This window comes from Mus caroli, chromosome 2 (assembly GCF_900094665.2).
Source record: "Mus caroli chromosome 2, CAROLI_EIJ_v1.1, whole genome shotgun sequence".
In the NCBI taxonomy this organism is placed as follows: domain Eukaryota; kingdom Metazoa; phylum Chordata; class Mammalia; order Rodentia; family Muridae; genus Mus; species Mus caroli.
Window position 1 is genome coordinate 60154081 of NC_034571.1, and position 22080 is coordinate 60176160.

Genomic DNA, 22080 nt, shown 5'->3' on the forward strand with positions numbered 1-22080 from the left:
TTGACCCTATTCCTTCCCTTACCTCAGATCCTCTCTCACTTCCCTACCACCAATCTTCATAACAATATAATTTAAAAAAATTTATATTCTACATCTGAGTGTTTTTCCTGTACTTATAGATGTGAACCATGCAGTGCCTTTGGAGTCCAGAGCAGTGTCAAATCCCTTGTAACTGGAGTTACAGACAGATGTTACCTATCATGTGGATGCTGGGAAACAAGCCTAGGTCTTCTGCAAGAGCAGCAGGTGCTTTGAATCTCTGGGGCATCTCACTAGCTCCATAGCAAAGCAATATTTAATATTGCTTTTTATAAGCATTTCAAAACCTAACCAAGTGTGTGTGTGTGTATGTGTGTATGATGTTCCTACTAACATTTATATATTAAAAATGTCATTAATGTAATTGGACTTTATCTACTCAAAATTAGACTGAAAGGGTATAGAATTATAGAAATTACCCAATAATAAATTTTTGTTGGGGAAGCAAATGTTTTCCAAGAATTGACAATGAATGATGAATTACATTTTAATATTCCAAGTTTATGTTGTTTAAGCCATTCAAAAGAAATATCTGTGGATCTTAAGGTGGCTTTCAAATATATTAAAAGCATTTTTTTCCCAGAAGAAACACATGAAGGTATTCTTCACCAGCCCACTGTCATCAGTCTCTGTTATTAATGCAATAGAAGTTCCTTTATTTAGCTTTGGCTTTTCTGTCTTTTCTTGACCTTACACTAGTCAGACAATTTTGTCCTTGGCTTTACCCTATTTTTGCCCTATAATTATTTTTTGACCTCTCCTATTTTCAGGGACCCAGATAATTTTAAGTCTTCCATTATTTGGTCTAATTTTAGCTCTGACCTCTGACTCTGACCAACACTGTTACCTTCAACCCAACCATCCCTTGTTAGCCATAGGGGATCAGTTCCAGGACTCTGCAAAAATCCAAACCAACAGATGTACAAGTCCTGTATATAAATTGGCCTACTATTTGTAGTACATGCATTAACCTACACAATACTCTCATATCTAGATTATCTACAGTACAAAATACAATGTAAATAATTATTACCCTTCATTCTTTTAGGGAACAATAAGAAAACAGTATGTATCTATTCAGTAGACATGATTTTTCTGTGATCTTTTTGATCAGAGTTAGACTTGAACCCTCGTATGCAGAATCTATGGATATGATGTGCAAAACTTAAAGCTCAAATCTAATTCTTTCCATACAAACCTGGTGACCTTCCTCAGAAGACCTTATCAGACAGTGGAATTGCCAATTTCTGATTCCTCAGATTCTTGAGGTCTGTTAAATTGCCAATTACTCTTGGTTCTCTATTATTTTGGCCCAGAATTTCACCATATCATTGCTATAACAGTGTGTAAGTTAATCTCCATTATCTCTCACTCTAATGTCCTTTACTCTTTAATAACAGATGTTCCTCGGATACCCTTTTCTAATTGCTTCTGTTTCAGAGCACTCCTTCGTGACCATGCAGACAATTCCAAGCTCTGACTTACTCTGCAAGGCTGCAGTCTGGAGCTTCCAGACACACCAGTACATCCTTTGCCCTGTCTCCTGCTCTCCACTCGCCTTAGTAACAGGAGCTCATTATCAACCCTGGCTCTCCTTTGGAGAACAGTATCTTTCCACTTTTTAACGATGTGACCCAAATATGAGGCCTATTGCAATTTTCTGTCATTTTACCTCCCTTCCCATTCTTAAACGTCTAAGAATTTAACACACGCCTGTAAGATCAATTAAATAGAGTTTTAATGACTTTATGAGTTTGTTGGGAACCACTTGATAAAGATTGTCTTTGACCGAATTGGACAAAGTAATCAGTGAGTGCCTGCTAGTCCTCTAGGGTTTCTTTGTAAGTCAATTCTACGCCAGGTGATAGAAAATAAAGCCAGAATTGAGTCTTAGCTACTAGGATGAGCAATGTGAATTAGATGTGCTATGCACAATTAGTGTGCAACTGTGAAAATAAACATTGCTATTTCATTTTGTTCATATGTTTTTTAGTTTTAAAACATATTCTAATATATGAAAACAATGGGACCACTGTGAGTTGTGATGCCATAAACTTCTAATAAGGATTTCTAGAGCAAATTATCTTGGTATAACTGGTTTTCAAAAGCTCCAAGAGAATCCACAGAATCAAACATCATTGGTCTGATTCCTAGGGTGTTGGTGGTATTCCCTCCAGCTAGAGATCTTTTATAACACCATCTGTGCTAGATTAACCTCCAGCTGTTACATCCAAAGGCCATAAATAAATAATAATAAAATATTGAAGTAATGCCACTAAGCTATTGTCATTAGACCCAAATGAGCTCAAATCATAACATATGAAAATTTTCTCTTTTCATCCGATCAACCACTCATATGAGGGAAATTTTCCCATCTGTAGATCCATTATAATCATCAAATGTTACTCTTCAGTATTTTTAAGGTAATATAGAAAATGTCATAGGTTTGCTCATCTTTAATAGGAAAACTATCAGTATGGCTTGACCCTTCCTAGTAAACAAAGTATTTTCATAGATAATGTACTCTTATGGTAAATAAAACACTTAAATGTGAATAAAGACTATGTAAATTTTTCACAGTGATGGCATACCACCATTAAAATATAGTTCATTGAGTTTTCTAAAACAAATAACTAATGAGGGAAAAATGTGTTAAATAGTATCTCTTTTGTTTAGGATTGCATATTAAATCAGGCTTTCAAGTTATCAAGAAAATGAACATGTTAATTGCTCAAATTGTGATTACCCATGGAAAGTTATAATTAAACGAACTTACCCATTTCTCATGATGTTCCAACATTATCATACGATATTAAGTTGCTTTTGGGTGTGGTGTTGGGTACTAAAGGACGTCATGCATGCTAAGTATCCTACCCTTGAGCTACACACCCAACCCATTACTTTCAGTTGATTAAGCGCCTACAGGCAAAATACAATACAGAGTAGCCATACTGTGTAGATAATGCAAAAAGTGTCGGCCTGAACTGAAAAGCACGCTTACCTCCTTGCTTTCTTCCAGTTCTGACTCACTGCTAAACTCTTCCGTGTTTAAATTTTCAAAGTCAGACTCTCCCACGGCAATTGGCACCGTCACGGTGAGGCTGGGGTTGTTGATGAATGACATGTAGTCATTTTCATCAATTACGTATTTCTCCACACTGCTTCCGGTACCCACACCACTGGTGGTTCCGTTACCGTCTTTAAGGTAGTTAAGCTCTTTGCTTATTTCAACCACGCCCGTGTTATTGGACATGCAGCTGTCTATTTTGTTCCCTTCGTGGATTTCTATCACTTTCGGCTTTCTAAAAAAGGCTTTTCGGAAGCACTCCCGTATCTTATTTTTCACATAATCAATCCCCTTTTGCATCCTTCCCACCGCGATCTGGAGGTTGTTCATTTCGTTATCATCGTCTGTAGCAGCAAGGTTGTCTGAACTAAAGGAACTCAACAATAAGGCCAGGAAGAGGTTCAGAACCTAAAAACAAAAGAGTGAAAGGACGGTGTTAAAACTGACACTCGGGTAAGGCTAGTCCGTGGGTGGACATGGAGCACAGATCTTTGCTACCGTGGTTTTATTAAATGCTTTCGAATGATTAGTGTACACCAGGCTCCACACTAAAGTCACGCAATATTGGGAGGGCATGATTATGTCTACATGTGGTAAAGGGGAATGGTAACTTAGAAGCCCCTCTCCACTGATAATAAAAGGGGAAAAAAAGAAACAACTAAATCAAATCTACTGTGACTCGCCAGTGAGAAGACAAAAATCCCACTTTCAATGGTTTTTGCCATACCACCAAAAAAAAAAAAAATTGGTATTTCATTTTTGTTATCTAGCTTGTCCATCGAATAACCTGCTAATATGTACAAAACCAGTATGTGGTAGACACATAGATGTCTTTGGTCCAGTGGCTACAATCTGTAACAGTAGAGATAGCAAATTACACAAGGGGTTAACACATTTCCCATCAAGCAGACTTTAAATTTTAGTTGTTCAAATAGTGTAGAAAGTGGAGAAAATTCTAAAACGTTCTATGGTTCAGCCAGACTCATCTAATGTAAATCCCTCCTCTCTTCAGGTTTGTGGAGTGTCGTTGTGACTCCCAGCGGTGGATGTCTGGTGGTCTGTAGCTATTACAGGGATAACTCATGATGTCTGATGTAAAAGAATATTTGTGCACAGGGATATTTTTTAGCCTAAAATGTAATTACTGAGTTTTCTCATGTAGTAGGAAAACAAGTGCAAACTTGGATCTCTGGGTTGTTTTCTATTTAAAAATCATATTTTGTTCTGAATCTAGGGCTATCTAATTTTCTCCAGAGAAACCCTGTCTCGAGGCCCCCCTCCCCCAAAAGAAAAGAAAAGAATGTGTATATATCCCACTATTATTCTTCTGAGTATTATTTGAAGAGTACCCCTCAAAAGGAAGACCTTATTATATAGGTTCTTACTATATATGATTTAGGAATGTAAGTATTGGAACACATGCCTTTATGTTAGGGCTTTTAAAATAATTTACATTTGTCCTTGGACAATTTCATTCATGTGTACAATACACACTGACCACGCCCACCCCACTCCCACCCCTACTGCACCTACCCATCCCACTTCTCCCCACTAGGTTCTCTTTTGCATTCAAATCTATTCCTTTTATCCAATGTGATTAACTGAAGCTAAGGAGGCTCAGCGGTGGGGAAGCAACTAAAGTCAGTTTGCCCGTCCACTTCTAAGGAATAAGATATTTTAAATCTGCTCCTCCTGTGTCTCTCTGTCTTCATCTCTGTCTCTGTCTCTCTCTCTGTTATGTGCTTGTCTCTTTCTTTCTGTGTATGCTGGCATATATATATATATATGTTTGTATGCATGTAATTGTCTATCCTACAATGTAATATTTTTAGTAAAGCAAATGCAGATAAGAACATATTTTGTACCCTACAGCAATTAGAAACCACAGCTAAAGTAGAATACTTTATTTCTTTAAAGCTTGTCCTTAGAGTTTCTGTCTAACCCACACCTTTAAATAAAGCAATGTGAATTATGACATGTAAAAAGTAGTTGAATTTTTAGGGTTTAAAGAGATTGTCATATGAGAATACTATCAGGATACAGTGAGCCTAGATGAGAAGATACATTTTTTTTCGACATAAAAAAGTAAACAGTGTTTTCCACCCCAAACATGCTTTAAATGCACCTCTCCGCCTAATATCCTCCATAGCATGTACATTTTATCCGATGGTCACAGACAGGGAGCTTCGACCTCAGAGAATTTAAATAAGACGGTTCTTCAGTGATTGCTTGCAAGGGGATTTGACACTCAGTGGCTGGCAGTAAATTGGCGGGATATTTACTGCCTAAACCATTATATTTCCTATGCCCCAAACTCATTCACACAGATCCGCAGTACATACGTACCACGAGGTTCCCAATCACCATGACCAACATAAACACAATAAGGCACATGGTCTGGCCCGCGACCTCCATACAGTCCCACATGGTCTCTATCCACTCCCCACACAGCACGCGGAACACGATCAGGAACGAGTGGAAGAAGTCATGCATGTGCCAGCGCGGCAGCTTGCAGTCCTCGTTGATCTTGCAGACACACTCCTTGTAGCTCTTGCCAAACAGCTGCATGCCGACCACGGCAAAAATGAAGACGATGATGGCCAGCACCAGGGTCAGGTTGCCCAGGGCGCCCACCGAGTTGCCGATGATCTTAATGAGCATATTCAGTGTGGGCCAGGATTTTGCCAACTTGAAGACTCGCAGCTGTAATGAAATAAAAGGAAATGTAGTACGCTTGGAAACTAGACTATTATTTTATGAGTCGATCATAATGTAGATTCCAAACAAAAAGGTGATAATAATATTAGGGTTGTAAATCAAGTCGTCATTTCAGCACATTTTTTCTTTATAAATCTCATTTTAGATTTACTGATTTTCATTTTAGATCGACCTAAGAAAAATTACTACTTTAATTACAGACACTGCTAAGGCATCCACTGTCACTTCAGATTCTACTCTAGAAACTGAAAAGGAATGTTGAAAATATGAATTACATTTTCTTCTTTAAAAAGGTGTGAAGTAAGATAACTCGATTTTTAAAAGCTTATGTTAAATTTGAAATATATATATATATATGTATATACATATATATATCAAAATGTAGCTACTTTTGCCAATTATTTTTGTTATAATTCTAAACATTTTGTTATATCATTGTTTAATATACCAAATATATCAAACTTTTTTTATGTGTTGGATGAGATACAGTTTCATGTAGCCCAGGCTAGCCTCAAACTTACAATATATCTGAGAGTAAATCTAAGCTACTTCTTCTAGCTTCACCTCCCAAGTACTGGTGTTAGAGATATGACCACTATCCCCAGCTTCTACATGCTTTAAAGTAGGTCCTCCAATAAGAACTGAATTGATTAAAATCCTGACATTAACTGGGGCTCAACATTTTTATTTGCATTTCTTCTTTTTCTTTTTCTTTCTTCACCTCACAGATATAAAATGTAAACAAGTTCAGAGTATAAACCCATTTTAGAAGGAGCATATATATTTTTTAACATCTACATATTGAATTGTGGAATATTTCAATCATTTTTATTATTCTAGAAAACAGATTATACTTATCGTAGTAGCCTTAACTGGTTGTTCATTTCCTGGGGATACTGACTTGTGTGATTAAAAACGCTATTTCACGAACTATAATACACATTATAAACACACATTTAAAAATAAATGCTATTCTCATGAGAGATGAGAGCAGAAGATACCAGTCTGAAGGACCGAAGCACGGACAGCCCCTCCACATTTGCCAGGCCAAGCTCCATTAAACTCAGGCTAACAATAATTCCATCAAAGATATTCCAGCCCTCTTGAAAATAGTAATAGGGATCCATTGCAATGATTTTCAGGACCATCTCAGCTGTGAAGATCCCGGTGAAGACCTGGAGGGGAACCAGAGAGCAACACTAGAGCAGCTCCAAGCACAGAAGCCGCAGAATTCACCAAGAGCATTAAACCATAGCAAATATAAACATCTGAGGTCTAAACAAAACAAATCAATATCGACTTAGAGATTTTCCCCACAAGCTGGCATTGTGCTAAATAGATTTGTCTTACTTAACAAATCAGCTGGGTTTCTAGGGAAAACAGACTTTAAAACCTTTCACTGCGCACAGTTTCCCATCTGAGCCTGGGTAATAGCCCTGGTGTTATTGCCATTGTGGTACATTAAGCGTCTACAAAATAGCACATTTACTTTTTTTTGTAATACTATAAAAGAATGGTGCAAAATGCATTAATGGGAATAAATCCACATATTATTGTAAGTCTAAAAATTACTTAAAAAACGGTAAAAAATATACATTTTACTTGTAAATTTTGTAGTATTCTTTAATGGGCTGCAGCTTGTTTCTGCATTTTACAAACATTCTTGAAACAAAAGAGTGTCTGTCACAAATGTTTTGTAACAATGGTCTCTGGCTGCCTGCCTCAGAATTAAGGTTAATGGATTAATAGAGAAAGGAACTGCAGACTTAATTGGAATGAGCAGGAGAATACTCTCAGTGTTGCACATCCATAATTAAGAATAATATGGTGAGAAGAGAAGAAATGTGTATTTGACAATAGAAACAAATAAAAGAGAGGACATGAAACGTTGATTTCAAAATTGAAACCACAGGAAATAACAACGTAAACACATGATGGGCTGGGAAATTATTTCTGCCAAAATCTTTTAAAATGGTCATCATAATTCTTTATAGGTAAAGGGTCTATTCTGTGGTAGTAAAGCCAAAGTTACTGAAGCAGATAAACATTTATCTTGAGGAATCTCTGTCAAAATAATTTACTAGAATCATTTGGTATGTTAAAACATCATATTTCTTTTTAAAAACCCAGACCCACTCTTATAAAAGCATGAAGATAACCAATATCTCATTTTTAAATTTTACAAATATTTTAAAAGGAAATGCCAATTTCAGAAACATATATTAGCTGCCGTTAGTTATGTGTCACTCATGGAGAAGTAAAATATCCTGTAAGCACTGTGGAATACATTTTGAAAAAATGATATTTTCATTTTATACAGTAGCTCATCATGGGATTTTTTTTCCACAAATAGCTTCCCAGCTTAACCTCCAATGAGTTCTAACTCTAAAGAATTTGATTTCTGTAAAACTTTCAGAGGCAGAGAGTATTTAAAATAGGCACCCTGTTGATAGAAATGCTTTAAAACAAGCTAAGAACTCTTTAGCTAAAGGATCTTCAATATCTTCTTACAGAAAATCAAAATTAATCTCTTCAGGTCTGCTGAGATGGCTAGCTCTACCGCAGCTAGCAAATGCATAAGCCAGAACCCCATCAAAATGTAATACCACCATGAAACTTCTCCTTAAGAATATTTGAATGAACATTCTCATTTCAAAATTACAAGCATTTGTATTAAATATTTCTAATGTATGTAGGTCCCAATAGCACTGGTAATGTTGTATTTTTCTGTAGTTTTAGTAATGTCAAGTTACATGTTATGGTAGAGCTTCTCTAACATAATATGATGCATAGACTGGTTTATAGGATCTCTATACTAGGAGCTTGAATTTTAAAATGGTCAAAAAACCAACCAAACAAACAAACCAAAAGACAATATCCTATAAAATATGGAGTAGCAGAGAGAGACTCAACAGGGATTTTGAAGTTTCCAGATACTCAAATTGAATCAATCCAATCATCTGGGCAGAAATGTAGTATTTATAAATTGTAGAAACAGACTACAGAGAGGTGAACTCCTTGATCAAAGTCAAGCCAGAAGAGTCCATAATCCTTTCCTGGTCTTTTGTTCTTAATTTTGCCTACACTTTTATAGTTTCATCTATAAATCACTACATAGTTATTTGAGAAACAATAGGCTAGCCTATTAAAACTACCATGCATCAGGAGCTTCAATAAACTCCCAGCGAAGTGTAGCCATTTATCATCTATGATGTATAATTTAGGACAAATGAAATCTTTCACTAAGACTCAGACTTGAAACTCTTTTGCCTTCTGCTTTTCTCCCTGATTATCCTACCATCCAAACTGTATCATCCCTATACTTACATATGCAACAGCTTCAATATTGTAAGACCATAAAAAATCAATTTCCATCTATATTCTGGAAATTTTTGAAAATATTCATTTATTTAATTTACCCGACATCCCAATATCCTGGGGAAAACGTAAGGGGTAAGAGCAGAAATATTGTCCATCAACACTTCAATGAAAGGCTCAAGAGGTTAATGATGTGCATGTAGGAGGAAGGAAGCTGTTCAGTGAGAGCATGCTGGATGCTAGGCACATTGCTAGATTCTTTCAGATTACCTCATTTGACCTGCACAGCAGCCTCAGAGATGGGCATCATGGCACCCATTACAACAATAAAAGAACAAAGCTCAGAGTATTGTACATTTCCATAGAGTATATTATTCATCTACAGAGACAGTTATAATCCGATCTTACTGGCGGTTGAATCTAAAGTGACTGTTATCTTTATGAAAGCCTGACTCCCGAAGCAGCCTCTTTGGGAGTAGAAATAACCAGTCATTGGTTTATTGAGAATCTACAATGTAGACACAAACCAAAAAGGGTTGCAGGGTCTGCCACTGAGAAATTCACATAAGATGGAAAAAACACCGCTTCTGGTGTAAGAAAGTTTATTAGGAATTAAGGTAAAGTTGCTTAACATAGGCTAAATGCCATGGGAGAAGGGAAAGAGGAGGAAGAGGAACTTGGAAGAATAGGACTTGAGATGTGAGAACATTCTAAACGTGGATGTAGAAATCAATGAGCAGAGAACTATTTAAATACATAAACTTTGGTGTGGTATTTGTGTGGTGTTGTGACAAGGCTTCTCTGATGTGGCTGAGAGGGCTTATAAAGGAAACAAGACATGAATGCCAGAAATATTTTTGAAGTTTTTAAGAGTAAAAGATAAATACCCTGAAGGAAAAAATAATGGATTTTCATATCAAGTAGATATGGGAAATAAAGACAAGGCTAAGTCCTAGTGGCTCTAACAATTCTAGCTTTGTGGCTAGAAGAGTCTATTAAACATGGCACAAAATTCAAGTGATGATGGCAGCATTCTCATAAGTGGTAGGAAGGATGGCCATTCAGCTGTGACCACACAGTGCTTAAAGCAATCCTTGGCCAATGATCTGTGTCAGCTGGGCGCACAGAGAGGCATAACGCTTGTGCTGCAGACTGTATCATCCCTAATGTTGCTGGAACATAAAAATATTGAGTGAAAAGCATCACAAATGATGTAAGGAGTCCGGAAACCAGTAATAGAGGCCACAGAGCATATCAGGAATGGGGTGATTGGCGTGACCAACAAAATAATCAGGAAAATTTCAGCATCACAGCATTATGGGTGTTAAAGTTGAAGAAAAGGGTGATACTCTCCTGCATCAAACAGTACGAGAAGTTGAGCTGAGTTTTAAGTATGCCTATTTATGCCAATGTCTCCCCAATATCCCTTTCCTTCCTTCTGGTGGGACTAATTCCTCCTCCACCTGAATGACTACTCAGGGACAGCCACACCTAGTCCTCCTTCTAAGGCTGGTTATACAAGAAGGGGCTGTCTATGAAATATGCTCAACACATATCTATCTTGAAAACTTTGTGCCAGAATTCAAAAGGGAATTTATCTCTTTTTTACTAAATGATGTGAGATGTATCACCTGTGAGCTACAAATGTTTGCCCTGTCCCCAAGACCAGTTTCTGCATCCCAGCTGCATCATCACCCTTCACAAGGCTTGGTCCTTCATCTTTTGTGTTTGATGAGTTAAGTCTATCCCCATCATTCAAGTGTTCTTGGAATAGTAAAAAGAAGATGTTAATTTAATAATATCTGTCAACTCAACTACTAAGTTAAAACTCTAGGGAAGAGATAGTAGGAAAGAAGTAGAATCAGGCAGAAGAAAAAAAAAGTCTAATATTTTGGGGAATTAGGTATCTAACTTACAAACAATTAGCCTTTACATCCATCACACTGAACAGACTCATGAGACTCAAGGTTTAACTTCCAAAATGCTTTCCAACTATCAAGAGCCTTAGGACTTCTTTTCATTTATCTTCCCTCCCTGTTTTCTTCTCTCTCTCTCTCTCTCTCTCTCTCTCTCTCTCTCTCTCTCTCTCTTTCTTTTCTTTTGAATCAGCATCTTACCATGTAGCCCATGCTGGTCTAGGAATCGTGATCCTTCATGCCTCAGCCTCTTGATCATTTGGATTTTCACTGTGTGCCAGCATGCCTACTTCTAATAATCCTATTTTGAAGGCACAGTCATCATTAGAGACTTTATGTCCCTAAAGGTTGGAGATTTCTAATGCAAAACTGATAGGAATAATAAGAAAAAGTTTCATAGAGTACATTTGTTGGTCACAATTGGAGATCCTTGCATTTAAAGCCCTGACTAGAGCTCTTTGATCAGAAAGAATAATGTAAAAGGCTTCATGTCTTAACAATCCAGGTAGCATCCACTTTCATTTATCACTCCTCAAAGGAGAGTTATATGCCCCAGTTAAAAAGTACTTCCCAGAAACTACAGTAAAGAATCATTTATCCCAAATAGTTTGTGGGAAACATTTCTGGACATTAGGCATTGAGGATTTAATCCCAGCACTTGGGAGGCAGACACAGGTGAATTTCTGAGTTCGAGGCCAACCTGGTCTACAGGTCCAGGACAGCCAGTGCTACACAGAGAAACCCTGTCTCAAAACAAAACAAAACAAAACAAAACGCATTGAGAATTCACTGGAGGAAAAAGAGGACACTCATTATCACTTTATTGTCTTCCATATAGTATAAGTATTAATTACTACTAGATTTGACACATTCAATTATAAGGATAAATTTATGTCTATTTTTCTGTATATGAATGAAAAAGATAGCTAATAAAAAACAGTATCTTTAATTAGTCTAAGTCTCTCATAGTCCAGTTTTCCATATTTTGACAGCTACTGAATGTTTCAGAGAGGAAGCTAGCCAAAATCAAACAGATAAAAGTATTTAAGTCTTTGGGTGGTTTTCTCCCATGGACTTCTGTGGGCGACCAAAGAAGGTATATGAAGGCTTGAGTGAATATGTATTGTTGATGTGAGCCACCAAGTCAAGAACCCGAGCCTCAGAACCATGGAAAAAAAGCACTCATCCTGGGAGTGAGGCTCAAAAGAAGGGCAAAGCCTTCTTCTGGTGCATATGTGGTCCATGAGGTTGACAGTGTGTTCAGAAAGCATCTACCATAGTTTCTGCCTACCCCATATTTACAGTCTAGAGACTGTTCCTCCACAAAGGTTGGCTCTACTAGGATTGATTAAACCTGCCTCCTTGGTTCAGCTGTGGGTCATAACCCTGCCTCGTTGTTTACCTGAATGTTAGAACTCTACCTCCTTGTTCAACCATATGCAACTACTTCACCTCTCTGTTCAACTCTGTATAATAAACGCACTGAGTTTTTGGGAGCTGAAGTTTCTCCATCAGAAAGCCTGCTCCACCAAATCCCAGCAAATCTGTGTCCATGTGTTTGTTTACTTTTCTTTAGTTCCTTACTGTCCCAGTCAGGCCCATCCCTGGAGCCCTGCAGGGATACAGCAGCCTTCACAGAAAGACAAGCCTACAGATGTTTGCCTACTGAAGATTAAATAGCAAAACATTTATCAGTACTTTATAATTAGCAATGAACTCTATACTGAGCTATTGGTGAGTCACAGGCTTAAGGATGATGTTATAGGCTGCCAAAATGATTTTGAATACTAGAAGTCATCTTGAAATATAATGGAACGAGTCAATGTTGTCAAAACCAAATTCTAGGCATATTTGGGAAAGTACAGATTAACTGAAGCCCGTTTTAAAATCTGGAAAAAAAACCAGAAAGGTTACTTGTTTGAAAATACATCTTAGTATGTAGTCTTCCTTACGATCACTTACCTTCCCATACTGAAAGTCCTACAAATGCATTTTAACAATTACATTTTCATTGGTTGATTACCACTGAGGATACTTATTATTAACTTATTCACATCCCATAAACAACCACCAAACCCAGACACTATGGCAGATACCAACAAGAGCCTGCTGACAGGAACTTGATATAGCTGTCTCCTGAGGGCCTCTGCTAGTGCCTGGCAAATACAGAAGTGGATGCTCACAGTCATCCATTGGATGGAGCACAAAGTCCCAATTGAAGGACCTAGAGAAAGGACCCAAGGAGCTGAAGGGGTTTGAAGCCCCATAGGAGGAACATCAATATGAATTAACCAGTATCCCCCAAGCTCCTTGGAACTAAACCACCAATCAAAGAAAACACACGGTGGAACTTGTGGCTCTAGCTGTATATGTAGTAGAGGATGGCCTAGTTGGTCATCAATGGGAGGAGAGGCCCTAGGTCCTGTGAAGGTTCTATGCCCCAGTATAGTGGAATGCCAGGTCCAGGAATGGGAGTGGGTGGGTTGGGGAGCAGGGGAAGAGGGGAGGGGATAGGAGAGGAAATTAAGAAAGGGGATAACATTTGAAATGCAAATAAAGAAAATATCTAATAAAAAAAGTAGAAATTGATTCTTTGGCTATTGTTTCAATGGATATGGGTTCTGGGAAGACCCTGTAAATTCAAATCTTGTGGATCTCATGTTCCCTTTGGGCCTTCATTTCCAGTATGCAATCCTTCACAGTGTAAGGAGGTGTTAACTATTAGGTATCATGGTGAATCTGCAAAGTTCCTGTCCTGCATAGTCAGTCTCAATACAGATGAAATTATTCTCTCTGAGGGGTGCTGTAATATTCTTTTAGATGGTTCTTCTTGTGAAGAAAGAAGATAAAGTTTTCAGGTCGGGACAGCACAGATGGCTTTTCTTTGTTACCTTGCTCCCTCCCTGATAGCACTTACCAGGTTCCCCACCGTCAGCACACTGCTGAACTGCTCAGTCATCGGGTAGTGCTCCATGGCCATGAACAGTGTGTTTAACACAATGCAGATGGTGATGGCCAGGTCAACAAATGGATCCATCACAATCAAATTCACAAGATGCTTCACTTTTAACCATGCATCACAACAGTCCCAGATCAAAAACACATTGGCAAATCTATACCAGCATGGTGGACACTTCTGTCTAGATTCTTCAAGTTCTGGTGGGTAACAAAGAAGAAAAATATTAAATAACAGAAAAAAATTAATGTTTCTGGTAAATATATTGTTTGATAAAACATGCTTATTCATGGGCATAGAAACGTATTGTACTGGGATTAATAGACTGTACAGAAAACAATCTTATTATATATTACCTTATTACATATGGATATCCATAAAATGTTCATTAAAATGCACACTGATGCTGACCCACTTTCTCTTAATACATGCAAGTACTTTAATTTATATTCAACCTCAAAATAAGTAATAATGAAACAAAAAATGCAATATATCACTATCAAATAGTACTTGAAAAAGAACTTTATGGGAATTTTAAACAGTGAATAAGATCACCAAATGTTTGTGTCAAGTGTCTCTTAGAGGATTTTTACAATTGTGAATACAGATGATGGAAAAGGTGCATTTGGAGGATCCTCATTTGAATGGAACACAGGCTTGGCTTTGTCCGACTCATTGCTGTCCCTCTCTAATCCTGATATCATTGACCTTTAAACACTCAGGCTGTAAGAAGAAAGGGTTTACTTTGTTGGGTAATATAACACTAGAAAAAGTCTTCAATGCTATGAAATCAAGGGGGAGAAATGCCACTCTACAGGCAAAGTAAAAATTCAAGTGAAAGAGAACTAGGTTAATACTCAAGTTTATAAGCAATATGAAAGATGTGCTCGCTCTCTTTCTCTCTCACACACACACATATACATATATGCATATATATGTATATATATGTATATATATATATATATCACAATTTTATACTTGAAAATCCATTAGACTGTCTGAAAAAAAGAACCTGTGTTTGGAGCAGACAGCCAATTCAATGTAGACTCTCACAGTCTGCATCTTACCCTCCATCGTGTTGGTCAGGATACTGGCTATGCTCATGGCTCTTTGTCTCCCAGAGGAATCCTCCAGCATTTCCATCGAGATCTGGTAAGAACTTAGCCTTCTCTTCCTGACTTCCGTTTCAGTGGTGGTACCCTGCAAACCAAATACTGATGGCTCAAACCACCCTTCTCCATTGACAACACAAGAGTATATAGCATCTCTCTGGACAATCATGCTTCGTGCAAGTTATTTCAGGTAACAATCTCAAGTGATAATACATGAAGATATTAAATAGGTTATCATATTCTATTAACATGTTTTCTTTTAAAGACCACAGATCCTTTGACAAGCGCTCACTGGCTAGATGCAACTTTATAAAGCAACTATTTTACGCAAGCATTTTAAACAACATGGCAACGTTTAGGGGGGAATTTTTTTTATAAGCATGCTGTAATTAGTTTTTCATTCAAATACAAATTTTTCTTCAACTTATAGCAGTGAGGAGGTCAATCTTTCCACAAAACTAGATAGTATTATATAGTCTCAAGGCTGAGTTATTTTCTTTGAGGCTATATTGACATACTGACATATATGGGCCATTTTTTCCATGCACAAACACAGATGTACAATGAAATGTGTGTGCTTTCCTGAGATTTCTTTATTTCCATATGCCATTTCATCAACACATTTTGTTTTGGAATTTTTTTTTCAAACAGCACTATAATATAGACGGATGTCTAAAACTGTCCACCGTCAATACATTTGTCATTATAATATTTAATTTTAAGAATACAAACATTTCAGAATAAGACCTGATGGATGATTATATAATTTAAGGGAAACATTTATAATGAAGATTTGATTGTGAAAGTGCTCATTATATTGTATTTGTAATAAATGTACTGAAGTTGTAGATTTGTGCTTTATCTCAGATTCTAAATTTTGAGTACTTTTAACCTAAAAAGCTGATAGTTGCATACAAATCAAGTTTGGGTTTTGTTTTGTTTTGCTTTTTTGCTTGTTTGTTTTTTGTTTTGTTTTCTCGATCACTTAATCATGTTACTTTTAAGCACTTTCATTTAGAGGAATTAGAATGACAGAACAGGTTCATCTGCCCAGGCCTGGAATTTTTTTTTTTTTTCAATTGAAGTAAAGTGTCACTAGTAGCTGGTTTATGTATTATCACCTCTGGCGGAAGCTGTCCAGTAGGTGACGTAAGAGCTGAGGGTCCACCCACCAAGGAAACCACACCATTGCAATCCACAGTGCTGTGCATCTTCCCATTGGCTGGAAGCCCTGGCACCATCCTGGATGACATACTGGCCTGACTAACGTTACTGTTGCGTCGCTCTCCAGGTCTGTGCGGCACAAACAGTGAGTCTCTCCTGCTCTCGCTATCTTCAAAGGTGCTGTGCTCATCATCCGCAAAGTCATTCTCAGACCCCACGTCCTTCGCCCGACCTCTGAAGCTGAAAATGCTCGTTTTGCTATTGCGTCTTGGGGAAAACAGGGAGCCACGGATACTCAAGAGAGACTGAGGAGAAAGCAAGGAAGGAAGAGATCGGGGACAGGGGGCAGGGTGGGACATAATTGTTTAATAAAAATCTTAAGACTGCAGAAAATGTTTGCTTTTGGGTCGCTGTCAGCTTTTTCTTAAATACAGGTAAATGGAATTCATAGGGACACATAGGTTTCCTTTTTTTATATTGAAGACCACAGTGCAAATGTCAGGATACATTTCATTATAAAGCATGCCACTCTAAGACTCCTGATTCACAACTGAGGAAATTCACAAGCACTTCCTCTACACTTCACTCGCCAACTGTGAGATGGAGTGTTATTACACTGAGAGGAGGGGAGTGGGTATATAAGTAGGAGGTAACGTTCACTGCTCAGTTCTGTGATCTGAAGGCATGCAACTTGGGAAAAAATGGCCCCGAGACTGTACAGATTCGAAAGATTTATATCAAATTGTAAAAATCTTAAATCATCACCTTGATAGCTACAGTGCTGAAAAAGATATCATTGTATCTGTGTTCTTCTCTGGCTTCTACCAGGAAGGTCTCGAGACCCATTTGTTTCTACCCACCTGGGAAGCGTGTCACAGAACTTATCTTTTAGATTTTTCTAACTGTTTCCAACAGGAGGATCAGCGATTCACTTGATCTGAGGGTCTATGTGTCACAGCAAATGTAAGAGGATTTTTAATGCTCTTGGTGGTACTCTGCTTCCTAAGAATTTAACACTAGCTTAAAGAACCAAGGTATGTAACAGGGCTGACTGGACCAATGAAGGTGATTCATGTGACTTCATGTTAATTCCAGTAATGAGAGCTAGGTAATTCAAAATCAAGACACCTTGGTCTTCCTTGACTTTTTTTTCCCCTTCCTGGGATGGATAATGTAACCCTGCCTTGCTCAGCATTGGCTAGACAAGCATCTCTTTACAAATAAAGAGATAAGCTGTTCCCTAATACCAGAAAATAGGATGTAGCTTATATCCTTCTTTGACTCTTTGAATGGATTTTTGAACTGCACTAAATAACTCAGGATTAATCTTACTTTGGTGATAGTTTCTAAAAATATGCCTGGTCAAGCAACGGAATATTATTGGAATGGAATATTGCTCTCCCCATCATTATTAATAGTATTTCTTTCTGCTTCCTTTCTTGTTCTCTTATTCTCTGCCCCACATCTCTCTTCACATCACTATAATCACACACACCTGCACACGCACAGGCACACACCACATCTGAAACATGGCAGCAGGCACAGGCTTATTGTACTAGCCCTTGGGAAGCAGAAGCAGCAAAATTGAGAACTTTAGGTCAGTCTGTGTTGCAGCATTACAAGATTGTGTCTCAAAAACAAATCAAATCAAAACAGAAGAGATTAATATATACTAATGCATTAACATATATGTATATATGTTAATTCGCTAATCAGGCACAGGCAGCAACTGATCTGTGCTACCACTTCCTCCTCCAGTATAAAACCAAATATAATCTTAGTGGAGAAAACACAGGAAAAAGGTTCAGATTCAGTTTGGTTTTGTTTTCTCTCTTTTATTTCTCTGCCTAATTAGCCTAGACTGATTGTCTTGGCTCTCATTTTTTTAACTGTATGTGTATAACTTTCCCCAGATGTCTGCCTTTGTCCTTTGGAACTTCTTAAAAGGCACTTTTCCTTCTGAAATGTGTCTTTTGTTGAGTAAATTCTCTACAGGACCCCGTAGCTGCAGGGTGTGCCGAAACTGTACTGTGTCTCTACAGCACCCAGTTCAAACAAGAGTGTGAAACCAGTTAAAAGGTATGTCCTTCACTTTAAGAATACTGACATACATCAAAAGATGGCCTAGTCGGCCATCAATGGAAAGAGAGGCCCATTGGACTTGCAAACTTTATATGCCCCAATATAGGGGAATGCCAGGGCCAAAAGAATGGGAATGGGTGGGTAGGGAAGTGGGGGGAGGGTATGGGGGACTTTTGGGATAGCATTGGAAATGTAATTGAGGAAAATATGTAATAAAAATATTAAAAATCAAAAAAAAAAGAATACTGACATACTTAGTCCCACCCTTGACATATATAATAAAATATCTGCTATAGGAGGCTAAGAGCTTTGAAACTTCCCATACAAATCACTCTGTACTTTGAAAACTGTATTTCTGAGGAATTAAATTTGGAATTCTGAGTACATTTGACTATATATGCCAAGAGTTCATTTATTGGAAACACAATCTCATGATGGGACAGTTTTTAGAGATAGAGCCTTCATGAATAGATTAATGCTTTTCTGAGTTGCACATCACAGAGTTCGTTCCCCTTTTATCTCTTCTGAATGAGGTCATTTTCCCTTCCACTGGTAAGGCTCTCTCAAAAACCAGGATTTCCAGCCTCCAGATTATATGTCAAAATACAGATGTGTATAAACCACCCACTCTCCGATGTTTTTGCTACACACACACACACACACACACACACACACACACACAGAGTGAAGACATAGTAAATGTGATTATGTAATTTGGATTTTCAAGCCACCTTCCAGCCAGTTCTAAACTCAGGTACATTCTGTACCCAGGGAAGTATAAACTACATTTCTCTCTGGTACAACTTACATTAACTTCTAGGAAGGTTAAGTATATTAATCTTAATCTATCTGTATTCTAAAACTGTCTTTGGAAGTGAGAATCTGCTATGTTACAATCCTTGGGAGTATATGATATGGTTTTACATCTATAACATATCTGAACATGCCTTAAACTGGCATGCTTTTATGTCTGGGTATTTTCCAGAGGCGGTCCAGATCTTTGAGTTTATTTGAACTTCTTTTCACTCTGTGGAAAGTATAATAATGGGTGTGGGTACAGCTTTCAAGGCAACAGAACCAGAAAAAGAAGATAACAAAAATAGTATTCAGAGAAAATAAACCAAAAATAACACCCTTGTAAGAAGCGGCAGAGTTAGGGAATACCCGCAGCTGTGGCAAGCTTTTTTCTAGAGAAAGCTTTTATGCTGAACTAAAGGACCATTTCTCCTCGCCTCATGCCTCTCAGAACATAAATTACAGGTGTTGGCTTCATTTTGTTTTCCTCTGTTCTAAAAAGATAAGTGTGTGGACTTTTTTCTCAAATTTCAATAATAGAAGAGAAAGTTCTGATTCTCTGTGACACAACCTGGTATGTAAGGTCCAAACCCAACGTGGGTTGTGAACGAAGAAGATGCAGGGAATTAACAGGTGTTTTAGTAGACTTTGTAGAATGAGTATTTGTGGGGAACACTCATTTTGTGCCACCTCTCAACTTATATACATCAGCAACTCTATATGGTTATAGCTATAAGCCCCTGGTTTAAAATACTCTCTCCCAGTGCATCCAAACAATAGGGATAAAAGTCCCAAGGAAGAAGCTCTTCATTATATATATGTTTAACTAGTGTCATGATTTACAATGACTATGTGTTATGCCTGCCAAAGTAAATCATGCAATAAATGTAAAATAACATTCTAATTCACACATCAGTGGAGGAAGACAGGGTGCCCATAACTAATCGTTTCTCTGCTTTGATATTCTCAGGAGATTTTACTTCAGGAGAACCATATTGTTTTTGAAGAGTATGTCCAGTTGTTTTAGTGTTTGTTGTCCCTGTTGCCTTCCCAGACTCTCTTTTATAGAAGAGAAAGCTTTTTGACACCTACACAGCAAACACTCTAAAGAGTCTCTGCATGGAACTGCTTGAGAGTACTGTATTAATGCCTTCTTTTTCAGCTCTATTGGGAGAGTCAGCACTCCTCAGTATTTCCTTTATGTTTGAAGGTCTACCCAGCTATCCCAGACTCACCTGTCATCTTTCAACCATCTATCTACAACTACATAAGGAATTGTTCAAATGCACATACTACTTTTGCTTTTAGTGTTCAAATATTAACTACCAGCTACCTTCCTTCTGCACTTTCCTCTCTGACTCTCCAGCACCAACTACCCAAGCCTCATTGCTCTGTGAGAGTTGTGAGCATATTCTCACACATCCCTTCCACTGGACCAGGAAGGGGGTCCCATGGTATACCTTCTTCCCTTGACCCCTCCCAAATCTTAGAAGGTCATTTCAAGCCATCCAACTTAAACTTTTATCATCAATTATATGGCTCCCATTCTCACAGTATTTAATCATCATTCAACATAGTATGCAACATATCTGACTTCCTTCCTGTATCAACCTTTAGAATAAAGTTCCATTATATCAGTGAATGGAATCTGGTTTTTCATTAAGGAATTTTCAACATCTAGAGAGCTTTCTGTTACCTATATGGCAATTGTGATGATTGGTGTTAATTCTCAAATTAATAGAATCTTGAATCTCCTTGAGAATGGGTCTTTGAATATTTGTGTGGAGGATTATCTTGAGTTAATCAATGTGGGAAAAAAAAAAAAAAACAGTCCTAAGTGTGAGTGGCACCATGCATGGGTTGAGTCCTAAACTGAAGGAAAAGAGAGGGGAGTGGCAAGAGAAAGAATCATGGCTCTGTTTCTTGACTATGGATGACATAGAACCAGCTGTTTCCAGCTCCCGTTTGTTTCCAGCTCCCGTTTGACTTCCCTGCAATGACCGACTATAACCTGGATCCATAAGCCAGAATAAACCCATTCTCACTTACGGTACTTTTGTTATCACAGCTACTGGAAAAGAAACCAAGACAGTGCTTAACAAGAAGGGAAATAATCTCACTTTCAAAAGACATACAGTTGTCATGCAAACATCAACAATATGCATGTGCCTTCATAAATGATTGAAATTATTCAACACTATTTTAGTCTCTTTCATTAAGAGTCATCAGTTTTAATTTTCCCTTAATTACATAGGATTCCTATATATTGCTTACGTAGCTCTTTAAAACAATGAATTCAAGGCTAAAGCTACGAATTCAAAGATAGTCTTAGCTGTAGAGTGAGACCCTGCCTAAAAGTGGACGATATCAAAACAAGAAAATAACCAAGTATTCTACTGGGATAAAATTTGTGATTGCCACTCATGTTTTATGGCAGTCACTATTAATTTACTTGAAGTATTATTCCTTATTAAGAGGATGTTATACTTTGTGCTTGACTTACAGCTTTTTATTTGTTTGGTTTTGCTTTAAATTGGTTGTTTGACATGCCCCTCAAGGCATGGACGATTGTGTATAGTTTTTGAGTAAATTAATATAATTTAAAGAGTTTGTAATTTATGGTACACAATATACTAGTAGATAAAATAGACCCCAAAGTACAAGGGCATTTATCTCAGTTTTCAGTACTATTTACTGTTTGAATTTTGTAACCCTTATTTAAGTTAAAAAAAAAAGTCAAAACTACTTTGTTGTCTCTGACCTAAAAGATATGCTAAAACTGGTACTGTGAACTGGATGGTTGGCTGTAATTCCCACCACTAATTAACTAACTTGAATGTTCCCTCTTCAAGAGCAGTTAGATTGTAATTCTTCATTCCTATGTAACATGCCATGGCAATGGAGACTCCTAAG

The 22080-nt window shown here is 37.6% G+C and overlaps 1 protein-coding gene across 7 annotated transcripts in view; it reads right to left on the reverse strand.

Annotated features, from left to right (window-relative positions):
- Positions 1-22080, reverse strand: part of Scn3a (sodium voltage-gated channel alpha subunit 3) — a 109421-nt gene that overhangs the window by 33773 nt on the left and 53568 nt on the right. For 3 of the 7 annotated variants that reach the window (XM_029474076.1, XM_021155989.2, XM_021155988.2), the window contains exons 12-17: positions 16248-16595; positions 15082-15214; positions 13976-14214; positions 6826-6999; positions 5453-5809; positions 3041-3514 (exon numbers count right to left, since the gene is read on the reverse strand). In XM_029474076.1, coding sequence (XP_029329936.1) covers positions 3041-3514; positions 5453-5809; positions 6826-6999; positions 13976-14214; positions 15082-15214; positions 16248-16595 — 1725 coding nt within the window. Of the gene's footprint in view, positions 1-3040; positions 3515-5452; positions 5810-6825; positions 7000-13975; positions 14215-15081; positions 15215-16247; positions 16596-22080 lie in introns of those variants that run through there. The other 4 variants (XM_021156002.2, XM_021156003.2, XM_029474077.1 and 1 more) reach the window with 3 other exon arrangements.